The sequence below is a fragment of the Gavia stellata genome, chromosome 12 (genome assembly GCF_030936135.1).
Source record: "Gavia stellata isolate bGavSte3 chromosome 12, bGavSte3.hap2, whole genome shotgun sequence".
In the NCBI taxonomy this organism is placed as follows: Eukaryota; Metazoa; Chordata; class Aves; order Gaviiformes; family Gaviidae; genus Gavia; species Gavia stellata.
Genome location: NC_082605.1, coordinates 11,649,068 through 11,673,381, shown reverse-complemented (window position 1 = coordinate 11,673,381; position 24,314 = coordinate 11,649,068). Strand labels below are relative to the sequence as shown.

Genomic DNA, 24,314 nt, shown 5'->3' with positions numbered 1-24,314 from the left:
AAAACCTAACTCCCCTGGCCCTTGAGGTTTTACTTTGCTTCTTGAGTGTTTAGGGCCACCTCCTTTTAATAAAAAGAAAAAAAGCAAAACTCCTGTTGTCTTTGAAGAGATGAGACTTGAGCCTTCCTGGTCTTCACCATCTCTCTTGACGTTATTAAGTATTCCTCAAGGCAAAACCTGCATCTCCCAGAAATGGGGGGGGGAAGGAAGAAGCAGAGCAAGTCCCCTGTGCCATGTGCCGTCCCACACCACGGCCCCCTTCATCCCCAAAGGAAAAAATAATCATTGCACGGCGGACTCCTTAAATCACTAGATTTTAATAGCCATATAACTCCTTTGCATACAGCAATCTGTGGCATATGAGAAACCACATAGATACCCAACAACTTCTGGCTTTTACCACATAAAACTATCAGCAATTTGTTTTTTTTAATCAACTCCTGTAGTAGAAACAATAACCAAGCCATTAACAGCAAATATTTAATTTTCTAAAAGAACAACGTTTCTTCTCTTAAAAAGAGCAGAGAAGCTGACAGGGAGTTTCAGATATATATGCACAGGTTGGGGTTCCTTGGAAAGATGGCAAGAAGATAGCTGTCAGCCCCGCAAGCATGTGTACCCAGTCTGCAGGGGGGCTCTAGCAGCACCCAGTGTCAACACCCGAAGAGGGCTGGGGGTGGCCGAGGGGTGACGGCCACCTGCTGCTTTGCCTTCGAGAGGACGACGTACCGCCTTGCCCTCCAGCAGCCACGGGTCCTGCTGAGACCAGGACCAGCCCTCTCCCCCTGGGACACAGGGCGAGGGACCGCACCCGGGGAGGTGCAGGATCCATCCCTGTACATCACCTTGCAGGCTGCAAAGTGTAGCTTGTGTGCATTGCCTGTTTCTATTTATAATTTCACTCGGTCAGGAGTTTCAAACCATCGAGAGGACGCACCAGCACACTGTACGTTTCCACGCCACCACGCAGCGGCCTCGCAGGAGAGCTGTCCCCCTCCTCGCCACCCAGCGAGCCCAAGAGCCCGCACCCCCATGCTGTTTGCACACAGCCCACTCCCACCCCTCACGCCTGGCTTCGGTGATGTTGGCATTCGCAGAATTCATGGAATTCATTAAGAAAATTGTTATTTACATCAACGAGTTCAGCAGCACGACGTGATAGAAGAGCTGAGACAAGAGTTTGCCCGAGTTTGCTGACTCACACCCTGCCCACGGGCTTATTGCTGACTCAGGCTCGGGGACCGAATCGCTCCAGGTGGCTTCCATCCCGCCAGTTCGCACAACGGCGGGGAAGCTGCTGTCTGCACCCCGAGTTTTCACTTGCTCTGTTCACCCTCAGGGGAAAACATCCCCTGGGTGAGGCAAACCACGCGCGGGTGCCGTACCCTGGGCAATGTTAAGGCATTACATATACACAGGAGCTGTTCAGGGATTTAAAAAAACCCACTCAAAGTGTAAACATTTTTTGCACATACAGTCATTGGACTTCCACGCATGAAGTTTTCTGTTGTTTTCTGCATAAATCACGAGTTAAGGAGCTACACAAAGAGCACTCGAGCAGACATGTGGAGCACTGGGGTTCTCTTACAGCACGGCAGCATGCAACGCGACGGAATCTAAGTAGTAGAAATATTGTAAGTCTCAGTCCAGGACGCTTCTTCCTTCCTACATTTCTTATATAGTTTAAATAAATGTCATTAACAACTACGTGCCGGTAACTCAGGTAAGATGGGTGGCTGCGTAAGGAGCTTCAGCACACTGCATGGCTAACGCTTTGTGATTTCGGCTCGTTCCTACTTTACCTCTAAGTAGAAAAGGGAGATACTCTGCTTCCGTTCCTGTATCTATGGAGGTTGCTCAATGACCCCTAGGTCGCTGTGCTGGCGGTGCTACAGGTTTAGGTATCAGTGATTCTGCCTTCCTCAGGGACTTTGGCACATTCGCTCTGATTCATACAAGATCCCTGAGAACTTATCAAAGCTGCAGTACTTTACAATTTAAAAGACCCGGTATGGGTGCTCGGCTCCCCGCTGTGCTCACGCCTGCTTCTTGTTGTTGTCTGTGCTGTGCAGCAGCGCCAGGAACTCCAGGATGAGGTTGGCCGTCTTGCGGGGCCGCTCCACCACCACCGAGTGCCCGCAGTTCTCCAGGATGTACATGTGGCAGTCTGGGATAGCACTCGCTAAAATGCTGGCGCCAGAAACATCCAGGACCTGGATGGCAGGGGAAAAATAGTCACTCCCATGAGCAGAGCTAGGTTTTGCTGGCCACCATAGAAGCCCCGTTGGAGCTGCCTTTGCAAGTTCAAGTGAGATGCTGAGCAGGGATGTGGACATGGTCCTTGTGACAGCAGCCCTGTCCTATGGTACCCATGCCTGGGGACAGGGCAGGGAGGCTGCACGGTGCCGGTCTCAGCATGTGGCAGGGAACTCTCTTCGATGCTTTTTGGCTGCCAGCTCAGTGCAAAGGGGTCACTGCAAGCAAACGCTTGCACCGTTGCATTTGCACAGCCCTTTGCATGCCTGCAGCTTGCCTCCTTCCCCCACCCACGGCTCCTCCCTCCGTAACCATCCCTACACAGAAACACGGAACAAGAGATGGAAGCCCCATGCCTTTGCCTCGCCGCCTGCCCACGGACAGCACATTTCTCCCCAGCTGCCAGGACAACTCTCTTTGCTGGCACTTTATTCCTCTTCCCAGTGCACCCTGCCATGGTGCTGGTACCTGACCCCCCCCAGCCCCTCGCCCTCCCCAGCCCTGGCTCTGCCCTTTCCTCCCTGCGGCCCTGCACTGGCTGGCAGCTTTCCACCCATCACCTCGCAGAGCCCCCGTGTCCAAAGCCACCGGGGACGGGGACACACGTGTGCCTGCTCGTCGCAGAGCGGCGCACAGCTCAGCAGCACAGCCTGCGCCGTGCCCCCACGGGTGGACGCGGGCAGAGATGGAGGCACGGTCCCACAGGGGAGGCGGAGGGGACCACATACCTGGTCCTGCTTTCCCCAGATGACCTGCGTTGGTGCTTTGATCTTGCTCATGTTCTCATGGAGAGAGTGCCTGGACTTTTCATCCGCGATTTCTAAAAACACTAGTGGGGGCAAGAGGATAGTCAGTCCTATGCAAGAGGGATGCTTTGCCTTCCCTTCTCGCAGGGGTCCCTGCGGGCCAGCCCTGCCAGCATGCCCTCGGTGGGAAACCCCAGGCAGGGGTGACGAGGAGAGCCCTGACGGGCTGTCCTTGCGCTGCCACCAAGCCCCGCTACAGAGAGATCCTCCTCCAAGCCCGTCTCCTCATAGGTATTAGCACTAATTAACCCAGCTGGGAGGGTGAGGGCGAAGCAGCACCCCCATGGCCCGTGGGGGTGGCAGTGGGTTGCTACCTCCGACCAAGGTGCATCCCCAAATCCGTTAATCACATTGCCCCCTCCCACCCTCAGCAAGGCAGCGGGGTGTGCTGGGGCCAGGCAGCATGCAGGGGACACGGGGGCCGGGAACAGCCCATCCCCACGCCCTGGGGGTCTGGCTGGAAAGCCTGGCTAGAGGGGCTGCCGCCGCGCACTTACGTTTCCGGTAAAAATCATTGTGTGGGATGCGAACATCCACGAGGCCCTGGAGGATCTGCGGGGAGAGCAGAGGAAAGCTGCTGGGGGGACCCGCGCCCTGCGCGCGGCTGAGCACGCCCGAGAGCGCCCCGTGCGCGGCAGCTGGCCGGGAACGCGCCCCCGCCGCCCCGACGTGCCCTGCGCAGCCTGGCCCCGGCGTGAGCTCCTTCCTAAGCACGTCTGGCTGTCGCAACCGTGCTTAAGTAACATGTATTTCAGCAAAAAGTATTTTTGTCTTTTATGATGCAAACCCAAATTTCTCCCCCAGGCCAGCTATCCGCGGCCAGCAGGCCGCCTCGGCCATGACTGTGCTTTTCGTCCTTCTTTTATTCTTTTGCCAACAAAAAAAAAGGTCTTGGCGTGACCTTACATTTTTTCTTACTCTCCAATCTACTCATCCCAGACTTCCTAAGGAAAACCAGCTCAATGGCAAGCCCCTCGCCAAGTTACTGTTGCCTGACAATGAGGTGATTAACATTTCCATCGCTTTTGCTTAAAAAGGAACAAACAATCCCTCTCCAGGCCAGACAACAGTCGCCTTAGTTAGTTATTTAATGCTTCCTGCCAGGCATATTTACGAAAAAACCCTTTGACATCCCAGCCCACTGCCAAAGACCTCACGGGAGGAGGAATTTCAGCAGGCGCTGCTGGAGAGAGCTGGGAAAAGTGGGTTTGAAGGGAAAGTGCTGGAAAGGTGCTGGGAGTGGGGCCGGGGGTGCCCCGCCTGGGTGATGGGGGGATGGCAGCACCGGCTGCACTCCCGGCATCGCCTTGGCTGCCGCCACGCAGGCTCAGGGAGAAGCAAACCCACCCCTGCCTTTGAGCCCCCCTTTCCTGGCCGCTGCAGCCAGCCCGGGCTCCTCACCTGCTGCGGCACCTTGAAGCGAACATAGGAGCAAAGCTTCAGCATATCCGCCATCTCCTCGGGAGTCGAGGGAATTAAAGGGATCCTGTCGATGTCTTCGGACTCTTGCAGCTCCCGGAGCTGCTTAATGAACTTGCTGTCGGTTGTACTCGGCAGGCCTGGGTCGAAGGAGAAGGAGGACACAAGCTAAAACCCAGACGAGACCTCAACAGCCCCAGAGTCAGTGCGCCACTGTATTGACCTCCATCATCCCTGCCTCTGGTGTCCCGCTTGCTCAATCATTAAAAAAAAAATTTAAAATAGAGGGGGAGAATAAAATCTGTACATACAGCAACCTTAATACGCACCCAGAGATACCCCAGCCTCCTCCTGCTCCAGGGCTTGACACCACCGAGCCCCGTGGGCTGGTGCAACATGAGGTGTATCCCTGTAGACAGGCACGAATACTTTGGCAAAAACTAGAGTGTTTATTATTGTGTGGACAGCGGATGCAAATACTAATGCCCGTGCCCAGCCCGCCACAGAGAAGGGTTGGACGGAAAATTTGAGATGCCCCATCCGCATGCATCACTGCGGGGAAAAATCCCCCGGCAGCTTAACCCCAAACCTGTCTGCAGCTCCCACACAGAGGTTTCACATCCAGAAACACCTGGAAAGTCAGCCAACACCTCTCCCAGAGAGGAGGGGGAACGTTGCTGCGCCCAGAGCCTGGTAGCTAAGTAACGTTCGCTTTGCTTCATTACTTATTTCTTATCTGGGAGCCACTTTCTTTGCGTGGGAGGGGGAAGGAGCTGCTATAACAACCGGGTTGCAACAATGCCCTCCCCAGCAGAGAAGCTCCCTGCCAAACCCCTGTGCCTCCTGCCACATGTCATGCCCAGGCTCCACCGAGCCCCCTGGCCAAGCAGATAGTGGGGATGGAGGGGTCCTGCGTGGGTACAGGGACACCCCGCTGACCTGCGCCCGGCCCCAAAGCGCTCTTCCCGCTTGGAGTACCCAAACATGGGAGCACCCAAACATGGGAGGACGGAGCTCTCCAGCTCCCGATGCCCCAGCCCTCCGGCACACTGGGGCTGTCAACCAGCCAGAGTGGGGAGGCTTTTCCCATTGCTGCCTGGGTTCCCCCTCCAGAAGCGAGAGGCTATGGATGTGCCAAGTAAAATGACTGCCACCCCAAGGGGAAACACATTTTCTCCCAGAGCAGGACTTGTCCCATTTGCCCTAGTCCCAGCTATAACCATGGCGCAGCGTGGCAAACTCCAAAGCCCTGGAAAAGAGCACTCAGGACAAGGCTGTGATTTCTTCCCATGCCCTGTCAGAGATTTTCAGACTGTACATACAAATTATTTCAAAATACTTTGCACTAAAAGCCTATTTTGCTCCCAGCACTGCTCTGGGCTTTTGCACCAGCTCCTGCTTGCCCTCTCCCCATCTCGCCTCCCCTGCATTGCCCACCTGCAGGACAGATGAGGGTCAGGCTGCAAATGTCTTCTGGGTACTGAGCAGCATAGACGCCGGCAACATTTCCCCCCATGGAAGTGCCAACCAGATGAAAGGGCCTTCTGTTCAGCTTGATGCACTCCACGAACTGGCAGGGGAGCAGAAGCAGCGTTGTTAGGGGAGAGGAAGCAACGGCGTGGGGTCATTAGAGAAATTCAGCTGAAAAGCTTGAGGTCAGTGGCTCTGGCTGCCTGGGAAGGGAGGGAGGAGGGCAGCACAAGGCAGGGCTCACGGGGCTTAGCACCCCTCATGTCCCCACATCCCTCAGGTCCCTGCATCCCTCTGCGGAGGCAATGCAATGCTGAGGCATTACCTGGTGTATTCTCTTAGCTTGCCCGCTAATGGAGTAATCGTCCAAGGCTGAGCGGGTCGTGCCTTCGTGCCCGGGCATGTCAACACACACCAAGTGCAGGTTCTTTGGCAGGAACTGCAGAAACAAACCAGGGGCGGTTATGGCACAGGGGAACCTCTGCGAAGCCCAGGGATGGAAACTGGTGACCATGGGTGCGAGCAGGGGGGCCGCTCGCCTCCTAGCAGCCCTTGATTACTTGTGCACCAGAATAAGTCAGCTCATGTACCAAAGATGACATGATGAGAAACCACAGCCAAGACTTGCTTCCCATGGAGGAGGCAGGTACGTATTGCTCTTCCCCTGCAGCTCTGCGTGTCATAGGGATGAAAGGGGTCCAACAAGCAGCGAGCACAGGGCTAAGGAGGGTATTTCTAGCACATTACAGTGACCATCATAGCCCATGCATGCAACCATTGGGTCCCCACACCGCCCTCAAGCCCAGGACCATCGACTCTCGCTAAGTAGCAACATGATAGAAATGAAGTCGCACCTTGACTATAGATAGCCACATGTCTTTGTGGGCTGAGAACCCATGTAACATCAGGATGGACGGTCGGTATCCAGGTCTCCCTCTATAGGAATAACAAAACTGATAGTCGTCATAGTTGGCATATCTAACCTGCATACCCAAGGTTCGGCGCCAGTACCTGGAAACAAGGAGAAAACACCAGTGAGCGAGGCAAGACCAGGGCCCAGCGGCAATATAAGCCAGGTAAGAGGTCCAAACTCAGCTGCAGATTTGCTAGTTTGCTAAGGCCAGTTAGGTTGGGCTCACACCAGTGCTGTCACAGCCCTAACTGGGACTAATTCTGAGCATCTGGTCCCTGGACCAGACCCTGTGCTATATATGTGATCCCTTACACGTGTAGTACTGGCAGCTGGCTATTCATCGCTGCCCTGCAGATCGCTTGTGGAGACAGTCTGTTTGTTAAAAACTTCAAAAAAGACCACAAATAACTAATTTGGCAATGGAAATGGGTCAACATAACAACTGTAAACCTGAAAACACCCAAATGTTGGTAAGAGGAGAGGGGCTCAAGAGAGGAAGGCAGCATGCAGGACAGGCAGGCCAAGGGAGGCACTTGTTCCAGGTGGGTAAGGTGGATCTGTCATGGGTTTATGTGGGCACAGCCTTGCAGCCCTGCAGCCATGGGACAACATCACCCCATGGACAAGCATATTGATCCCAGCCAAAACAACCGTGTCACCAGGAGCACCATGGAAACCCTGTTCCCATATGCCAACTAGACGATCTTTAAAAATGTGTTTACACACCCATGAAGGACTGGAGGGGACCATCCTTACACAGGGTCAAACACCCTAGAAGGCACTGGGCTAACCCCAAGGAAACCTGGGTTATTCCTCTCAAAGCAAGCAGACAGACAGCTCCTGCCAGCACATGCTTGCAGCCTGCTCAAAGAGGATGCAGTGAAACTGCCGGCCAGAGAGGACCTGGGCAGGGATTATCGGTAACACTTTGGACACATGATGTGTACGTGCAGTCCAAGACAGAGGAACAGGCATGCTTTCTCTACGTTTCCCCTATGCACAGACATAACCCTTGTCAGGACAACTACTGGGCTACTCCTGATGGCCAAGATAATGGCAAATACTTTTATATGCATAACAGAATTTATCTGAAACACAAGAGCAAGGTCACCAACACTGCTGGGTTGTCCTAGCTCTCTGCCCACTCAAAGCTTATGCATAGTGCAATCCTCTTTTGGCATAATCCCTTTTTGGAGGGAGTTAGTGGGACTTAAGCAGCATCTCGGCTGTGTGCTGGTCCTACAAGGAGAGGTGAATTTCTCCCTGAATAAGTGTCTTAAGAGTCCTCGCCTCAAAGGCACTGGTGTAAACTACCGATGGGGAAGATGATAACATTTTTAGCAACTGATCCTGATGGATCAATTCAGCAGAAGGCAAAATAATCTGTGTAAAGCTGAACTGATCCCTCGCAAGGTGTTAACGCGCTTAGCAGAGGCAGCTAAACTGATTAACCCCTGATGGCAGAGCAGGCAGGGCAGGCAGGGCAGGCTCTGCGGCCAGGGTCAGCGGGGCAGCCCCAGACATCACACCCAGCAGGGAGGCGCATTAGTGGCAGGGGAGGGAGCGAGGCCGTCGGCAACGGGGGCCCTGCGTGACCCTTGGCCGCGCCGGATGAGGACACGCAGACCAGCAGCGATGAGGAGGAGGGGGGCAGCGAGTGGTGGGAGATGGGAGAAGCGTCCCTGGGGACCTCCCCAGGGACCTCCCCGGAGCGGTGCCACGAAGCTGGAGCCGCATGGGGCTGCAAGGGCAGTGCAGCATGGCATGCTGCCTGCCCCCTCTCCTGCCTCTGACGATGGGGAAACACAACAATGTCGCCCCAAAAAAAGCCAACTTGGAAAGAAGCAAATAGGAAAGGAAGAGTAAAGGGCAAACCATGCTTCTCACCCTCTGTCCCTAAGAAACGAGGTGCCCATGAAACAGAGCATCACAGTCACTCCTGCAAGATGCCAATGCTACCAGAAACACTGGAAGACAGAGAGATGGGGGCACTTACCCTTCAAAAGAAAACAGCCTTGCTGATCTCTGCTCACACGCTCCCTCCCTCAGCAGAATGCAGACTGACCTACCCACGGTGCATTTTCACTCAGCCTCTAATTGGCAGCCCTGAAGGACAAGGAGGCAGGCTCTTCTCGACCTCCTGCTCAACCCGGCTCCTCAAAGGTCCCCAGCATCAGCCCCTTCACCTCCTTTGCCCTGTCCTGCCACCCCTGCCTGCATCCCTTTGAAGGCTTTGCCCCGATCACACTTGCTCTGCTCTGGCATGGCAGCGTTTCTCTGCTGATCCTCCTCTGAACCTGAGCCCATCAGAGTCCTCCCTGGCATCCACTGGCCGCTCTATGTCCAAAGGAGAAAAAAACCCTTTGACTGACAAACCCAGTACCGTCTGGACCTGCCCCCGGGCACCAGCCCTGACGTCCCCAGGGCAGGAGGCTGACACACCGCCTGCTCTCCTTTGCAGAGTGACGTTTGGCCTTGCAGGTCCCCACGCGATGCACAACAGGAATAAATTCTCTTCCGTGCCAATCCAGTCACTGAGGTTTTCATCCCATCCTCCCTCCTCTCTGTCGGCCCCCAGATGCTGTGATTAAATGGTTGCTAATAAATGCGCCGTTAGAAAAAGAGGCTTCATCATGCTGCTGCATCTGAGTGCCGGGGTGGGTTAACGTCCTCCTCTCACGGGAGGTCACTTTGATTTGGAAACACCCCGTGAGCAAAACTGCAGGAGCCACCATCTGCCAGCTGCACGTGAGGGCAGCCTGCCGTGCTGCCTGCGGCTGCCCACACCGGGCAATGAGATGCTGCCCCCGCTTCTGAAGGGAGCGTTATTCCAGCTTTCCTCTGCAACAAACCCAGGCAGGAAAGCCGCCAGAGTGCTTATCACTGATTTCCAGGGACAGACAAGGACTGAAGGATGTAGTGCCTGCCTGCTGTTAATCGGAAAGGGTGAGATGCAAGGGGGTGAGGAAAAGCATCAGTCCATCTTCTCTGATGCTCCAGCCCAGAAGAGAGGGAGACAATGAGAAAAGCCCCATCCGTAAGTACTAGCAAGAGAAAAGTCCCTGCCTGCCGAGCAGGCTGTTAACCAGGAGGGAGTGCGTGAGCCCGGGGAGCCGTGGCAGAGCGGAGGACACCCACGCCGACGGCTGCATTGACGAGGCGGGAGGTCACCAGCCTGCTGGGGCTCCCAGGCTGGGGGACAGGCAGCAACGGCGATGCTTTTCCCAGCTGCTGTCCTGTCCTTGGGGGAAAAAACCCAGAAAGGTTTGGAGACGTCCTGCAGCCCAGCTGAGGCTGCCCCAACAGACATAAGCCTCAGCAGCAAAAAAGCAGTAAGAAAATGCCATTTTCTTCTCCCAGAGATGCTTAAAGCTACACACAACCGGTATGCTCCTGGAAAACCCCACCTTACCTGCTCCTATCGCCATCACGGGCAGGAACACCCACCTCTGTCTGCACCGCCTTGCTGCCCACCAGCTCTCTGTGCACCTCTCTGCGTGCGAGGGTGCAGGGACCTGCAGTAATTCCACCCCTGCACTAAAATGAGAGGAGTCGGGCTAATGAACTCACCAGTAGTAGATGCGGATGAGCGCTGAGGGCCAGAGGAGGAAGGAGGCCACGAAGGCCAGGATGGGGATGGCCAGAGTGCCACCAGCAATGACAAACATGTTCAGCACATCCAGGTCCATGCTGCTCTTCACCGCCCGGCCTCACCTGCCCGCATTTAGGGAAGGATCAGAGGTTAAACACCAGAAACAATGACAAGTCAATGCCAACTGAGACCTCGCCGGGGAGAGAGGAGAGCAGCTCTGCGAGAGGGAAAGGATACCACTCAGGAGCACAGAAAAATGTCTTTTGGTTTTAAAGCTCAATTATTTCTTCTGTGTCCTTAATGGATCTAATTATTGCAATGTTATCCTCTCAGGAGAGCACATCCCAAATGGGCAATGAGCCTCCTAACAGGCATGGACCACGTCTGAGGCAGTGGGGTGCGACGTGGCCCTTGGGGCACTTTGCAGATGGGGGAAGCACAGCCCCCCACCCCCCCACCCCCCCCCACCCCCTCCCCCCCCCCCACCCCCCCACCCCCCCCCGATGGGTGCAGGCAAGGCTGCCTTAACACAGGCTCCACATTGCTTTTCGGAGACAGGCATCCAGCTCCGTCTCCCCTCCCCCTGTCCGATCCCAAACCCCCACACAACCACTGACCTAGAATTGATGGCTTGAGCCTGGCTCTCATTACTGCTCCGCACAGGCACCAACTAATCAAGGGAGCAGAGCCTATTAATGGGCTTGGGAACTGAAGGAAACAACCTGGCAGGGTGCTTTATGGCGACTAGCCCTTGTCTGAGACAAATTCATCCCGGTCCCCATGTCCCCACTCCTGCCCCACAGGCATTTTGCCCTGGCTGTCAATCACAGGTCTCATCCTGGCTCCTGAGCATCCCCCGGACAAATCTCAGAGGCAGTAGGTGGAGGACACAGGGTGCAAGAATGAGCTCTCACGCAACGCCGTGCTCATCCCTGAACTCGCCCCACCACAGGCAGCTGGGATATGTTTTTCTCATTAAGAGATTAAACCCTGTCGCACACACATCTCTTCTAATTCCTGCTGCTAACCAACTTACGTCTCGCCCTTTCCGCCGCGCTAGCTCTTTCGTCACACATTTCTAAACCAAGATGTTCCCAATGCCTGCTCTCCCACCAGCCATCACCCCCCCATCACCACCAACGCATTTTTCATGCAAGGACAGGCAGATTTGTTTCTGTTTCCTGCAAGATTCATGGCGGTATGTGGTATGTTATGCCGTGAAACAGGAACCGAATCGCCACAGTCACATCCTCTCCCCCTCGGACGCCACCACACTGGATCACATCAAACCCCCACATTACACACGACCAAGAAAAACGGTTTACAGAACCTCAGAAACAACAGCCAGGTTTGCCCTCTTTCCCCAGGGAAAGCAGGAGTAACTGAAATTTGAGGAATACTGTAAATATTTCCACCAGGCACTTCCTTAACAAAGTTAAACCTCGTTTCCTTCTTCAAGCCTCAACAACACACCATTATTCGTTTAATTAACATTTTTTAGAAAGATCTTTGATCTCTGCACGGCTTGTTCGTATATAAACCCTTTGTGCAACAGATAAACCTTGTACCTGAGAGCAGGGCTGCACAGGAGCCCACCTGAGAGCATTTGTTGCCTTTCGCTATGTCACTAAAACGGGGAAGAAATTAAGCACAGAAAACTGCCATCGTCCCCATCGGCGACCCATAACAAGAGGAGGTCACAGCTAGGAGAAAGCACACAAAAAGCACGGGGTGGTGGGAGCCCCTGTGCTCCGCGGGGTCACCACCGCCTCCGCCTCTGCCCCCGCCCCGCTCGGAAAGCAAAACAAGGAGAAAGCCTTAAAAAAGCCCAGCTTACCTTGCAGAGATCCCTTCCTCCTCTCGGCACAGGTCCTGTTCTCTGTGGGTAGCGGCGGCAGCTGAAAACACTGCTGGAAGAGGAAAAAAAAAGGTTAAAAATCACACTCCTGCTTTTTTTTCCTCCTTTCAGACTTGGTAGCCAGGCGAGATGGTGAGTTTGGGTATTTAAGCCACCGGCTTCCCCCCAAGACACCTCATCTTCACCTTCTGACCAACCTTTCCCCTGTTTATGTAAATTTGGTGTTTTGTACAATAAAGCCAAATGAGGGCACTTGTTCCAAGCAGGAACAAAGTGCAAGCTGCGATCGGAGACAAAGCAAAAGCCAGCGTGGCGCGGCAGAGAGAGCCGATGCCAGCAGCCCCCGCCGCGGCAGGGCTGTGCGGCACCCAGCGAAACGGGGCTCATGGTTGTGCTTTGGGTGATTACAGCTATTAGAACAAAGCCAGCTAAGCTGCTTCCCATCCCCTTCCTCTTGGTCTTAAACGTAATTTTCCAAGCACTCTCAGTGCCCCCCCCAGCCCCCGAGCCTTCCCTGTGCGAGTCAGGCTGAAGTGTAGCGCAGCCGCAGGAAATTACTGGAGAGGCAGGAAAACGCTGGCCTGAACTCGCCGGCAGCTTTTGGCTGTGGAAATTCAAGCTGAAGGTGCAGAAGGAACACTGGAGCCACCCTGCATGAGCGCCTGGGGATGCTCTGAGCCAGAAAATCCTGGAGAAATCCCCCCTGCCACGGCTGCGGGGCCAGGGGTGCACGCGGGGGCTCCCAGCCCCATCATGCCGGAGCGTTTCGGCAGGGCCATGGCAGCCGCCTCTCACCACGTGAGCCCCAGCGCCCAATGCAGGCCACGCACACCCGGCAAGCCCTGCTCAGGGCCCCCGCCGGACATGGGTGCCTGGGGGGGAGGATGCTCGGGGATCCCCATGGCACAGCCGAGCATCCTTTTGCGTGGGCAGAGCATCGCCACCGATTTCTATGGTTACCCTCGATGGAGGCAGCAGGAAGGGAAACACCGGCAGGCCCAGCCCCACGGTCGGGGCAGCCACCATCACCCTGGCCCCCAGCACCCCCAGCGCCATAAAGCCACCCGTGCACCCAGCAGCACTGTGGGGACTCTGGCTCCCCAAAACCACATGGAAGCACCCATGGTGCCAACCCCCGCGATGGTGCTTTGCCCGGGGGACATGCACCATCTCTGCCGCACCAGCATCGGGGATGGGAGCAGGCAGCATCGCCCCAGACCCTGGCATAGTCCTTTGTTACCAACTAGAGAGACATCATGGGCTTAAAAATAAAAACAAGCCCTGTGGAAACAGCTGTAAGACTTCAGACCACAGCTCATCCATCACTTCAAGGCACCCTGTGACCAAGAGTCACAGACAACAACCCCAAGCACTGCTACTGCCTTCTTGGAAGGATCTCCAAGAACCTCATAAATTAACTTGCAAACATCAATTAGGCAAGCCTGATAAATGCCGTGTGATCACGCACCTAGCAGGGCACGGGATGCCAAACCAGGAACACCAGTTCCCATGCTGGCGGCCGAGCCGCAGGCTCTAACCACCGCGGCCCCTGTGTCCCCTGCGTCCCGCCTGGGAGGATCCCCCCCAACACAAGCCACCCCAGGTAATGGGATGGTTGGAGCAAGGACAGACGCTAAGGGGAGGCTCCACGTCTCCACTGTCTCCTGCTTCCTCCCCTGCACCAAATTCAAACAGTTGCCTCATCACCCACAAACAGAGGGGCCAAGAGGCGGGAGGGGGCTGCGGGTTGCTACGGAGGACAGCATGTTGATGACAGTCCCCAGGGCCACCGGCTGAAAGGACAATCAATTACTGTGAGGAAGGTTTGAATCTGCATTGGTATTTTTTCTCTTTTAAGCTTATCGGGTCACACCGGGGAGGCTGGAGAAGACCCAACAGTGCAACTCAGGTGTATATGTTGATTTTTTTCCAAGCCCCATATAAGATGCAGCAGCAGCACACTCCCGCGTGTGGGATCGAAAAAATGCGTTTAGCTCAGAAAAGAAAAAAAAAAAGCAATCCCAGAAATGCAAAAGCAGCTGGGTTTGTTGCCCAGGGAGACCTGGAGGCTCTTCACCAGGATCAGCACCTCTCGCAGAGCAGGTCTCAGAGCCAACCTCTCTGATGGAGCAAGAAGAGCTGGCAAGGGGTACCTGGGGGGCACGTCAGGGGGGCTGCAGCACAAAAGCCTTCACAAGGCAGAGGGGCTTGGCTGGGAAGGGGAGAGCAGCAGCGAACATGCTGGACAGCCCCGTGCAAGGCGAGGGAGGGTTTTCACAATGCAAGAGTCACACGTGTGCGCTCACACTGACCAGACGTGCCAAAATTCAAGCACAAAGGTTGTATTGCACTGTGCTCATCGGGACTGGGCTGCAAAACCAGGGCTGCTGCCTGTGCTCGGCGTTTCACTTACCGCTCCCTGCATCCAGAGCAGCTGTGGCTGACCGACAATAGATTTAAAAACTCCGAATAGCTGAAAGCTAAGCAGCACATTTAGGCATACTTCAGTTTTTTTGAAGAACTGAAGAAGAAGAAGCATCAACCAATTTTAAGATCCCACTGCAGAAACAGGGGGCTTTGACGGACCTCAGCGGCTGAGATGGGGCTCCCAGAAACCCTGACTTACACCGCTAACCATGTAAGAAAAAAACCCCCAAACATGCAAGTAAGCCATTTCCCTTGAAAACTGCCTCCCCCTTGGCATCCTCAACAGCCAGAAAAATAATATTGACCATAAAGGACGACATAACTAATATTACGATTCCTCAGTGGTATATTTTGCAGCGTGATATTTTAGATGCCAGTCACAGTGAAGTTATAATTTAAGATCTATTAATATCTGAAAGCTCTCTGTCCATCAGCCAGCCAGCTGTCGGTCTTAATCCAGCTTCCGGAGGGCTGGGAGTAGGAAATGTGCCCTTTCACCTTCATTTATTTACAGAAGACAGAAATGAGATCATTATTTCTGCAGCACCATTTCACAAAACATGCATCTCTGACCCATTTGTATCTGTGCAACATGGCTCATAAACATGAGCCGGAGAGTGGGGGCTGGCCCCAGCCCCGCTGCTGCACCCCGGGGCTGGGAACACGCAGGGACGAGCCGTCAGCGTCACTGCCAGCGGCTTGGCGAGAAGGTGGCTGAAAAGCACGATCGGAGCGGGCTGTGCCGCCAGCCAGCCACTGGTTTAGATCATAACGTGCCTGTCCTCCTTCCAGACCCCGTCGCCATCCCCATCCTGCCGCACACGCACGCAGACGAGGATGCACAGCACATCTGATGTCACGAGTGCGCCCGGACTCAGCCCTCTCCAGGAGGGGAGGGTAGGAAAGAGATGGGGAGGGATGGAGTAGGGGTACCAGGGGTCAGGTCCAGGTCCCCTCTCCCAGCACACAGCCCCCTTCCAAAAGCATCCTCCTCCAGCAAAATAACGGCATCCTCCAAATAGCAGCAGCCGAGATGCAACGCCGCTCTCCTCCCCTTCGTGCCCCGTTTTCTGATTATTTTGGGGGGAAATTTTAAGGCAAATTAAATAAATCTTAAAAATATATACATTTTGAATTATTTCTTGCATTTTGGCTTTGCTGCTGATCTCCTGCCCGCTCTCCCTCCCCACCCCCAGCGATGCCAGGGTTGAGAGCGGGGGGGGACCGGGAGGGGGGGCCCGGACGCCGTGCCGGCGTCCGGGCCCCCCCTCCCCGGTCCGCCCCGGTCCTGGCATTGCTACCATCCCCCCCGTATCTCCCCCCGCCGCCTCTCACCGTGCCGATCCGAGCCGTGCCGGGCCGCAATGGCAGCGCTGAGCGGCGAAACGCGGCGGCTCCGTTGCGCCCTCCCTCCGCGCCGGTGGCGGGGCGGCTCCGCGGGGGCGCAGCGGAGAGGCGCGGATGCGGCGCGGCTGTGCGCGGTGCAGGGGTGGGATGCGAAAGGCGGGGTGTAGGGGGGATACAAGTGGGTTGAAAGGTGGATGCAATGGGGGTGAGAGGGGGGTACAACGGGGTGCAAGGGAGGATGCAACAGGGCTGCAGTGGGGGAGCAAGGGGGGTATAAAGGGGTGCAAGGGGGCTACAAGGCAGCTACGATGGGGGAGGTAACGGGACTTAAATGGAGGTGCAAGGGGGGATGCAATAGGGCTGAAGTGGGGGTGCAAGTGGGGACATACTGGGGCTTCCATGAGGGTACAAGGAGGGGTACAACAGGGGTGGAAGGGGGGGCTGCAATGGGGCTGCAACAGGGGGATGTGATGGAACTTCAATGGGGGTGCAAGGGGGGATGCAATAGGGCTGCAGTGGGGGTGCAAGGGGGATATAACAGGGGTGCAAGAATGGGGGGGACATAATGGGGCTTCCATGAGAGTAGAAAGGGGGGGTACACGAGGGGTGGAAGGGGGGATGCAAAGGGGCTGCAAGGCGGCTACAATGGGGAGATGTAATGGAACTTCAATGGAGCTGCAACACGGATGCAAGGGGGGACATAACGGGGCTTCCATGGGGTACAAGGGCGGGTAAAACAGGGGTGTAAGGGGGGGCTGCAATGGGGTGATACAGTGGAGTGGCAACAGGGGGATGCGATGGGACTTCAGTGGGGGTGCAAGGGAGGGATGCAACAGAGCTGCAGCAGAGGTGCAAGGGGGATGTAACAGGGGTATAATTGCCGGACATAATGGGGTTTCCACAGGGTTGCAAGGTGGACAGAGCAGCACTGCAATGGGAGTCTGCAAGGGGGATATAACAGGGGTGCAAGGGGGCTGCAATGGGGTCCAAAGGGAGTTTGAAGGGGGTACAACAAGGTGGGAGGGGGCTGCAAAGCAGCTGCAACACAGGTACATGGGGGATACAACAGGGGTGCAAGAGGAATGCAAGGCAGCTGTATAGGGATACCGTGGGGATGCAATATCACTCTAATTGGAGGTGCAAGAGGCAATGCAACATGGCTGCAACAGGGATGCAATGCAGCAGTTCAAGAGGCAATGCAACAGGGAGTGCGGGGCGGGGGAATACAACAGGGTGGAAGGGGAGACATGACAGGGGTGCAAGGGGGTACAGTGGGGAATGCAATGCAGCTACAACAGGGGTACAACAGGGATGTAAGGGGGTATGCAAAGGAGACACAGCAGGGATACAAGGAGCATGCAATGAGGCTACAGAAGTTGTACAAGGGGGTTGCCATGGGGATGCAACAGGGATAAAAAAAGGGAATGCAATATGGCTTCAACAGGGTTACAACAAGGAGATACAAGGGTGGATACAACAGGGATGTAAAGGGGATGTGATACAACTGCCACAGAGGCACAAAGGGGAATGCAGCACTGCACCTCACACAGAGACCACACAGCCCCCTTGCACAAGGTCTGGGACCAAGCTTGGGGGTGGGGGACGTCTGTCCCTTTCCCAGGTCCTGGGACAGGGCTGTCATCAGGGAGCATAGAGCTCTGCCACATTTCCCATGGAAAGGGCACAGAAGTTGAAATCAGAGCATCCCACTAATAATTTACACCTGAAATAGGATTTTTAAGCCTGCCATTTAGGTTACAAGCCTGTTACCTGCCCTCTCTTCCCAACAGATGACACTCTGTGCTCTCAAGAGCTGCATTTCAACCTGCATTTAAAATCTGCTCTGATTTTTCTTTAAACTGCCACCCAAATCCTTTTGTTATAACCAAATTTACTTTCATTCCCCCAGGTCACATATCAGCTTGGTATGCACCTTTAAGATATGCCCAAAAATGTGAGAAAACTTAATTAAATTGGAAATGAGATCAGCTCCTGAGAAATGCAAGCAAATTGGGTCAAATCCTCACCACATCTGTACTTTGTTAAAGGATGTCCCTTTGGTCTGGCAGGCTGGGAGAGCCAAGAGAAGATCTGACATAAAGGGCTTTCCAGGTCAGAGTTTTCTACAATAACCAAAAGCTTTTGATAGCATGAGCTGTCAGAAGAGATTTAGAACCAAAATCAAGGTTTTTAGGTGGCCCAGTGAAGGCGAGGCACAGCCTCATGCAGCTTCTTTGGGGTTTTGTTTGAAGAGCTTCCCAGTCAAGCTAGGCTAAGCAAAGATGAGCTTCCACTAAGCTGACCTAAGCAGACACAGGAGGTATGTCACAAGCCTTTAAATGCTGTTTGCAATCATATTTGTTTGTTCAACTTTCTCATGCACGGCCCCAGGCTCCCTGGGACACGTGCAGGGCAGCGCTGACTCATGCCAGGGATGGATTACCCACCGGATTGTCATTCCAGGCCACCTGGTGGGAACGCCCCTGGAAACAGTCATAGCAAAAGATGACTCTTAAAATAGAGAAGCTGAAGCAGAGACCTGCGGTGGTTTTATGTCGAAACATGGCAGGAGCAAACTGGGAAACCCGCTCTCACAATCTCAGCATGCAGCCACAGGGAAGAGTCATCAAGTGTCCTCTTTGGTGGCGATGGGAAAGGAGGGATCTTCAGGGCTCTCCTGAGCCAGCCACTGCCAGGATGAGGCGATGGCTTCAACAGCTCATGGCCGTGGCAAAGCGGTTGGCAGCACCGTGATGACTTCGCTGGACAGGGGCCAAGGCTGCTCCTCTGTCCCAGCACGGCAGAGGAGACCTTGGGCTCTCCGTGTGGCACCGGGGCCCTGGGGGAACGCAGGGCACTGCTGGGCTCCCTGTCCCCACAGAGAGTAGATGAGCCCTGGGCTTGAGGGGAAGCCCCAGCAGCTCCCTGGGCACCTCCCTGAGGACCCTTCAAAGCCTTTTTTGGGGTGGCTGCAGCGTAGCAAGCTCAAATTAAAGGCCAGGGTCTGCACTGACTTACCCTGTGCGTTTCGTTTCTCCTTTCAGCCCACAGACGCAACTCATCACACAGCTGCGGCAGCTGGCGAGGACCTAGTCCCCCCCATGTCACCCCCCGAGGCCGCTGGCATTCCTGAGCCCAGCGCCAGCTATCCTGGCCCTCAGCTGAAAATTCCTCATTCCTAACGCCAGCGTCAGGAGCTGGGCTTCCCACCAGCACAGGAGCACAGACTTGATGCTGTGAGAAGGGCAGAGGATGACTTATGATCCAGTTAGAAACAAAATGTCTTTCTGAATCAGAGTAGCCACAGGAAAAAAAATAAATTAAAAATAGTCAGGATTAGCTGTCCTATGTCCCCAGAAATGAGGCAGCGAGACTTTCACATGAACTATCTTGTTTTTCCATAGGAAGGTGGAAGCTCTGGTTGGATTCAGGCCAGGGTAGCTGCGGAGAACTGAAGCTTCTACCTCACCAAGCTGAGGAGCAGCGTTGCTTCTCCAGATGAAAGGCTTCCATGTTATTTTCCACTGCTGGGTGATGAATCCCCAGGGAGCACAGCGGGATTGTTTGCAACCATAACAAGTGACAGCATGCCGCTTTGGAGAAGTGAATCATCTTCCCAGGGTGACTTGTCCCCATCCATTTCCACTCAGGCAGTGTTGGCCCTGCGGCACGATGCCATGAGCAATCCCCAGGGAACCACGGGCGCGGGGAGAGCACCGGGACACGCCGTGCCCCACGAACCCGGCATGGCCACAGCCCACCCATGGGACCTACTGTTGAGGAACACCCCTCCGTGCCACAAGCAGAGGGCGACTTTAATGACATACAGCTGCCAAAATTCACCCCCAGGACAGGGGTAAGACCTCAGCTCACAGTTGTTTGCAAACAGCGGCTCTCAGTAAGCACAGGGGTGAAGAACACCTCCGGGCACTGCTCTGGGCAGCTGCCCGTCACTCTTCAGCGGCTTCATTGCACAACCTGGGACAAACACAGGAACAAATGCTCCTGACTTAAAACGTTATAAAGCAACACCTACTTGCCTGTTTACAGCTTTAAATAATACTTTCTTAACTCTACTTAAAGTTAATGCATATATTACACACATTTTAATTACATCTTTAACTGCTAACAATAAAGGTGGACTTACTGTCACAAAAACATCCTTATTTGGTGGCTGCAATGTCTTTATGGAGGGGTAACTTCAAAGCCTTGTCTAATCGTCATGCGTCAAAGCCTTTATTTCAGATTACCGCATGCTCTCCTATGTCTCAGCTAAGTGGCCTCGTTCAAGAACCTGAAAACACGATGAGGCATTTTTCCTTGAACTGCTTTAGCAGGCAGGCTTTCACGCTTTAAACCACTACTTGAACAATACCGATGTATTGAGTTGAAAAAGAAAACGCTATCAGAGTCCTGTACCAGCAAAGGAATTATGCACTGACAGTAATTTATTAAGTAGAACATGTACCTTCCAGAATTATAAATAAAGATTAAGTATCAAAGATGACCTTATTGATTCAAAGCATACCATGGGTCTTGCACACCACATATTTTTTACCCTCAATTATACTGAATTTCCAGAGGGTCACGCCAGGACACTCACCGCCATTAGATTGACGCTGAAGCCACTTCCCAAATGACAATATTTGGTCTGCAGACCAACAGTGAACTTTTTAGCAATACAAAATGGCCTGAGTGCTTCGCTACTTATTAACTTGAAATTCCAGGAGATAGCGATAAAATACTCCACCCGATGGTTGCGATAAGGTCACCCAGAGCCCAAAGGTCACTTCATTTGCCCAAAGGAACCTACTTTCATGGTGATGTTGGTGACTTTGGGGCTGGCCCTTCCTGCTTCTCCCACAGACCTCCCCTCACCACAGCAGACATTGACAGAGCTGCAATTTGGGTAAAAATGATAAGAATTAAGAAACACCCAACACCTTAAAGCCTGGCACATGGGAAGGGGAGCGCATGGGCCCCTTGTCCAGAAAGCAGAGCTGTGGTGGCATCTGGGGAGCACCAGCCTAAGGTGCTGGTCCCCTCACCACCCCCTTGCACCCCAACACCACCCCCTGGCCATGCTGCCAGTGCTTCCCCAGAGCCGCACGCTCCCCTTTGTGGGGACAGGCTCATGGGGGTGCTGACCAGGGCAGCAGGGACACCGTGACGGGTCAGGGCTTGGGCAGGCTGGGCCAGCCTCTGCGCCCTTTGCAGAAGGTGCACAGCAGCGCTGATGTCCCCAGCCAGCACACATACACCACGTTTTGCCCATGGGAGGAGAAACAAAGCTTCAGCTTTATTTTCAGGCACCAAGCAAAGCCCCAGGGCAACCTCGTGCCCCACAGGTGCTCCCCCCCACAGAGCACCCTGTGGGTCACACTGCCCTTCAAACCCAGAATAGCCTTCCTCTGCCAGAGCAGAAGGGGATGTGGGTTCACCCGCAGTCTCTCCCTGCAACCCTCCCCGAGAAGCTCAGGAAATGTCAGAGATCCTCTCAGTCCATCTCTGCCAGCAAAAACAAAGCTGTGGGTGCCCCACAAGGCAGCCAGGGCTGCGGCTGAAAGGAAGCGGCCGTGCCTGGGGGGAGAGGAGGAACCCCCACATTGCTGCCAGACCCTCACGTCCCACTGTCCCATGGGGACCCTAAGCAGGCATACATTATGGGGACACATCCCACCCCATCTATCCCCCAGCACCTTCCTGGGAGCAGAAAGATGACAGAGGGCTGAATCGCTGCTCCAGAGGTAGCAACACACTGGCCACAGCCCCTGCACACCCAGCACAGGCTATCGGCAAAGCCTGGCTGAAGGACCCTCCGGAGGAGCAGGCAGGGCCTGGGCAGCACCTACTCACTGCTCCAAGCTCTTGCCCAAGCTGGCTTCGACATCCCCTGCAGCCTCCTCACCTGCCTCTTCTCCCCTGGGAGCAGGGCAAGGCTCAGGAGGGGCTTTATTAGGAAACCTCCCGCAGGTGCTGCCCAGCTGGAGGTGGTGTCCCCCACCCAGCATCATTCCGAGTAGGGGCAAAAACCCACCCCAGGTTGGTTTCACCAGCAGTTTCACCCCTCTTGTGCAAGACCAGGACAGCCCTGAACTGGCGGGGTCCGTGAGCCCGCATCGAGTGGGTTTTATGGCCTGATAAGGAGCAAAGAGCACATGCACAGAAAGTGCAGTAAACACAGAGATAAAGTGATGCAGAAAGGAGCGAGCGCTCCCCGCGTCCCCCCCGCAGGTCACCTCGCTGCTTCCTGTCCCTGCAGAGGGTGGCTCTGCCCGTCCCGCTGATAACGCTTGCAGTGGAGGGGAAAGGGGAGGCTGATAAGCGAGCAGTCCTGGGGACAAACACAGCAGTCCCCACAGTTCAGGGTTAAAGCCCACATAGGCACTTCAAGAAATATTTGCTTTTTGACGCCAGGGTAGCCAAGGCAAGCCTGGTTTTGGGGGAAGCTCTGGGTTTTGATGACTCTGACCCTGAGATTACGGTTGCCGTCACAAGCCCTTGGCTCCTGCTGTGCTTTTAGCAAGGTCAGGTGGGAGATTTACAACCCCTAAAGCTGTTGCTTTCCCTCCCTCTTTACTATTTTCCTCCGGAGCCCATCCTGCCCGAGGCTGGCTCGTTAGAAACCCAGCAGAGAGAAAGCACCATATGACCCCTGTTATTTTGGAGGGTTGCACGCCTGCTCCCCAAGTAGCTGCATTCATTAGCATGCACCAGGGCAGCATGGCAGCCCACCCCTCGCTAGCAGGAATTGCTCCAAATTCCTGTCTAGCCAACTATGGATTTGTGGTGCCCATTCCCGTGCTCGCAGCACGCAGCCTGCAGTGCTGCAGCCACCCCCCCAGCAGGACTGGGATCTCACTGTGGTCAGCTGTGCTGCATTTTTAGGAGTCCCCCATGCGCTGTGTTTTGTGCCAGCTCCATCTGACTCTATTGAATTGATTTAGACAGGGTTGAGAGCCATGCACTGGTGCTTCTGGATCTGGATCTGCATGGGTGGCCGTGCAGGCAGGGCAGTGGGTGTAAGAAGCCTTCGTGGCTGTTCTCAGGAAAAGGAGAAAGGATGTGAAAGCACGCTGTAAGCACAGGGAGAAAAAGCCAGGACACTTGAAGACGCCATTTAGCCTGACTTCATGTTATACCTCCTGCCATTACACCCAATCGGGGACCGACAAATGCATCTCCGGCCGAGGGCTGACACACGGCAGAGGAGGAAGGGAGGGCAGGAGGATGGTTTCCCTGCAAAAGCCGCCTCAGCTGCAACATTCTCACTCAAGTGTTGTGTTGGCCAAACTCATGTGTCCCCTTCTACCACGTGGCACGAGCCAGACCCACGTGCACGCACCTTGGGTCACCAGCCCAAGCCTGCTGTGCGGGGGACACTTGGCCGGGAGTTTGGGGGGCAGCGCTGAGGGCATCACAGACCTTCCCCAAGGCTGCACCGTGGCAGCTGAGCCAGCGGTCCCTCTTAACTGTGGGCAAATGAACGTGGCCTTCCCGCAGCAGCCGGCAGGACACATCACAGCTCTGGGCGAAGGGAAAAGTGAGTAAAAGCACGTGGCCTGGAGCGCTGGGTGGTTTATCACTTTCTCACAGCATGACTTTCCGACCAAGGCAAAAGCAGAACAAACCATGGACATGGTAAAAACCTGTGTGTGCAGGGTGTCCCACCGTCACTGCCTTTCACTGGGGTTTCTCATGCCCAACACCATTGCCCTACAGAAACCCCTCTCTCCCCACTGCTGCTTCCCAGACCCTTTCACCACCTGCCCCATCCACCTCCTGGTCCTGCAGGCTCTTGCCCTCTCGGCCAGGGTGGCCCAAGGAGCCTGGTCCTGGCCCGGCACTGCTCATGGTGCTCCCGGCTGGTGCCCAGGCATGGCAGGCACCCCTCAGCGGGTGCCTCCCTGCGGGGGGGGATGCTGGGGTCTCGCAGAGCAGTTGCTCCTCCAGGATGGAAAGGTCAGCTTGGAAGAGCCCATTTTCTCCCAAGGCAGAAGTTCAAAGTCTCCACGCTGCTTTGTGCTGGGAGATGGAAGTGAAGGAAAGGAGGAAACGGCGGTTCCTGTTCATGTTCATGATCGACACAGCTGACTGCTCAGTTTGCCCTCCCAACTGGTCACAGAGGGACGGATGCATCAACACAAACACACACACACACACACACACACATATATATATATATGTATTTATAGCCACACTCACAGCCACTCATTTTGTCCAAGT

The 24,314-nt window shown here is 54.8% G+C and overlaps 1 protein-coding gene across 1 annotated transcript; it reads right to left on the bottom strand.

Moving 5' to 3' along the window:
* Positions 1–1,067: 1,067 nt before the first annotated feature.
* Positions 1,068–12,673, bottom strand: ABHD6 (abhydrolase domain containing 6, acylglycerol lipase). The gene is made up of 9 exons (XM_059823241.1): positions 12,294–12,673; positions 10,435–10,578; positions 6,806–6,962; positions 6,277–6,390; positions 5,919–6,051; positions 4,464–4,621; positions 3,560–3,614; positions 2,985–3,085; positions 1,068–2,213 (listed from the first exon to the last, which is right to left on the bottom strand). The coding sequence occupies exons 2-9, from the start codon at positions 10,551–10,553 to the stop codon at positions 2,037–2,039; spliced, it is 1,014 nt and encodes a 337-aa protein (XP_059679224.1). The 5' UTR covers positions 10,554–10,578; positions 12,294–12,673; the 3' UTR covers positions 1,068–2,036.
* Positions 12,674–24,314: the final 11,641 nt, after the last annotated feature.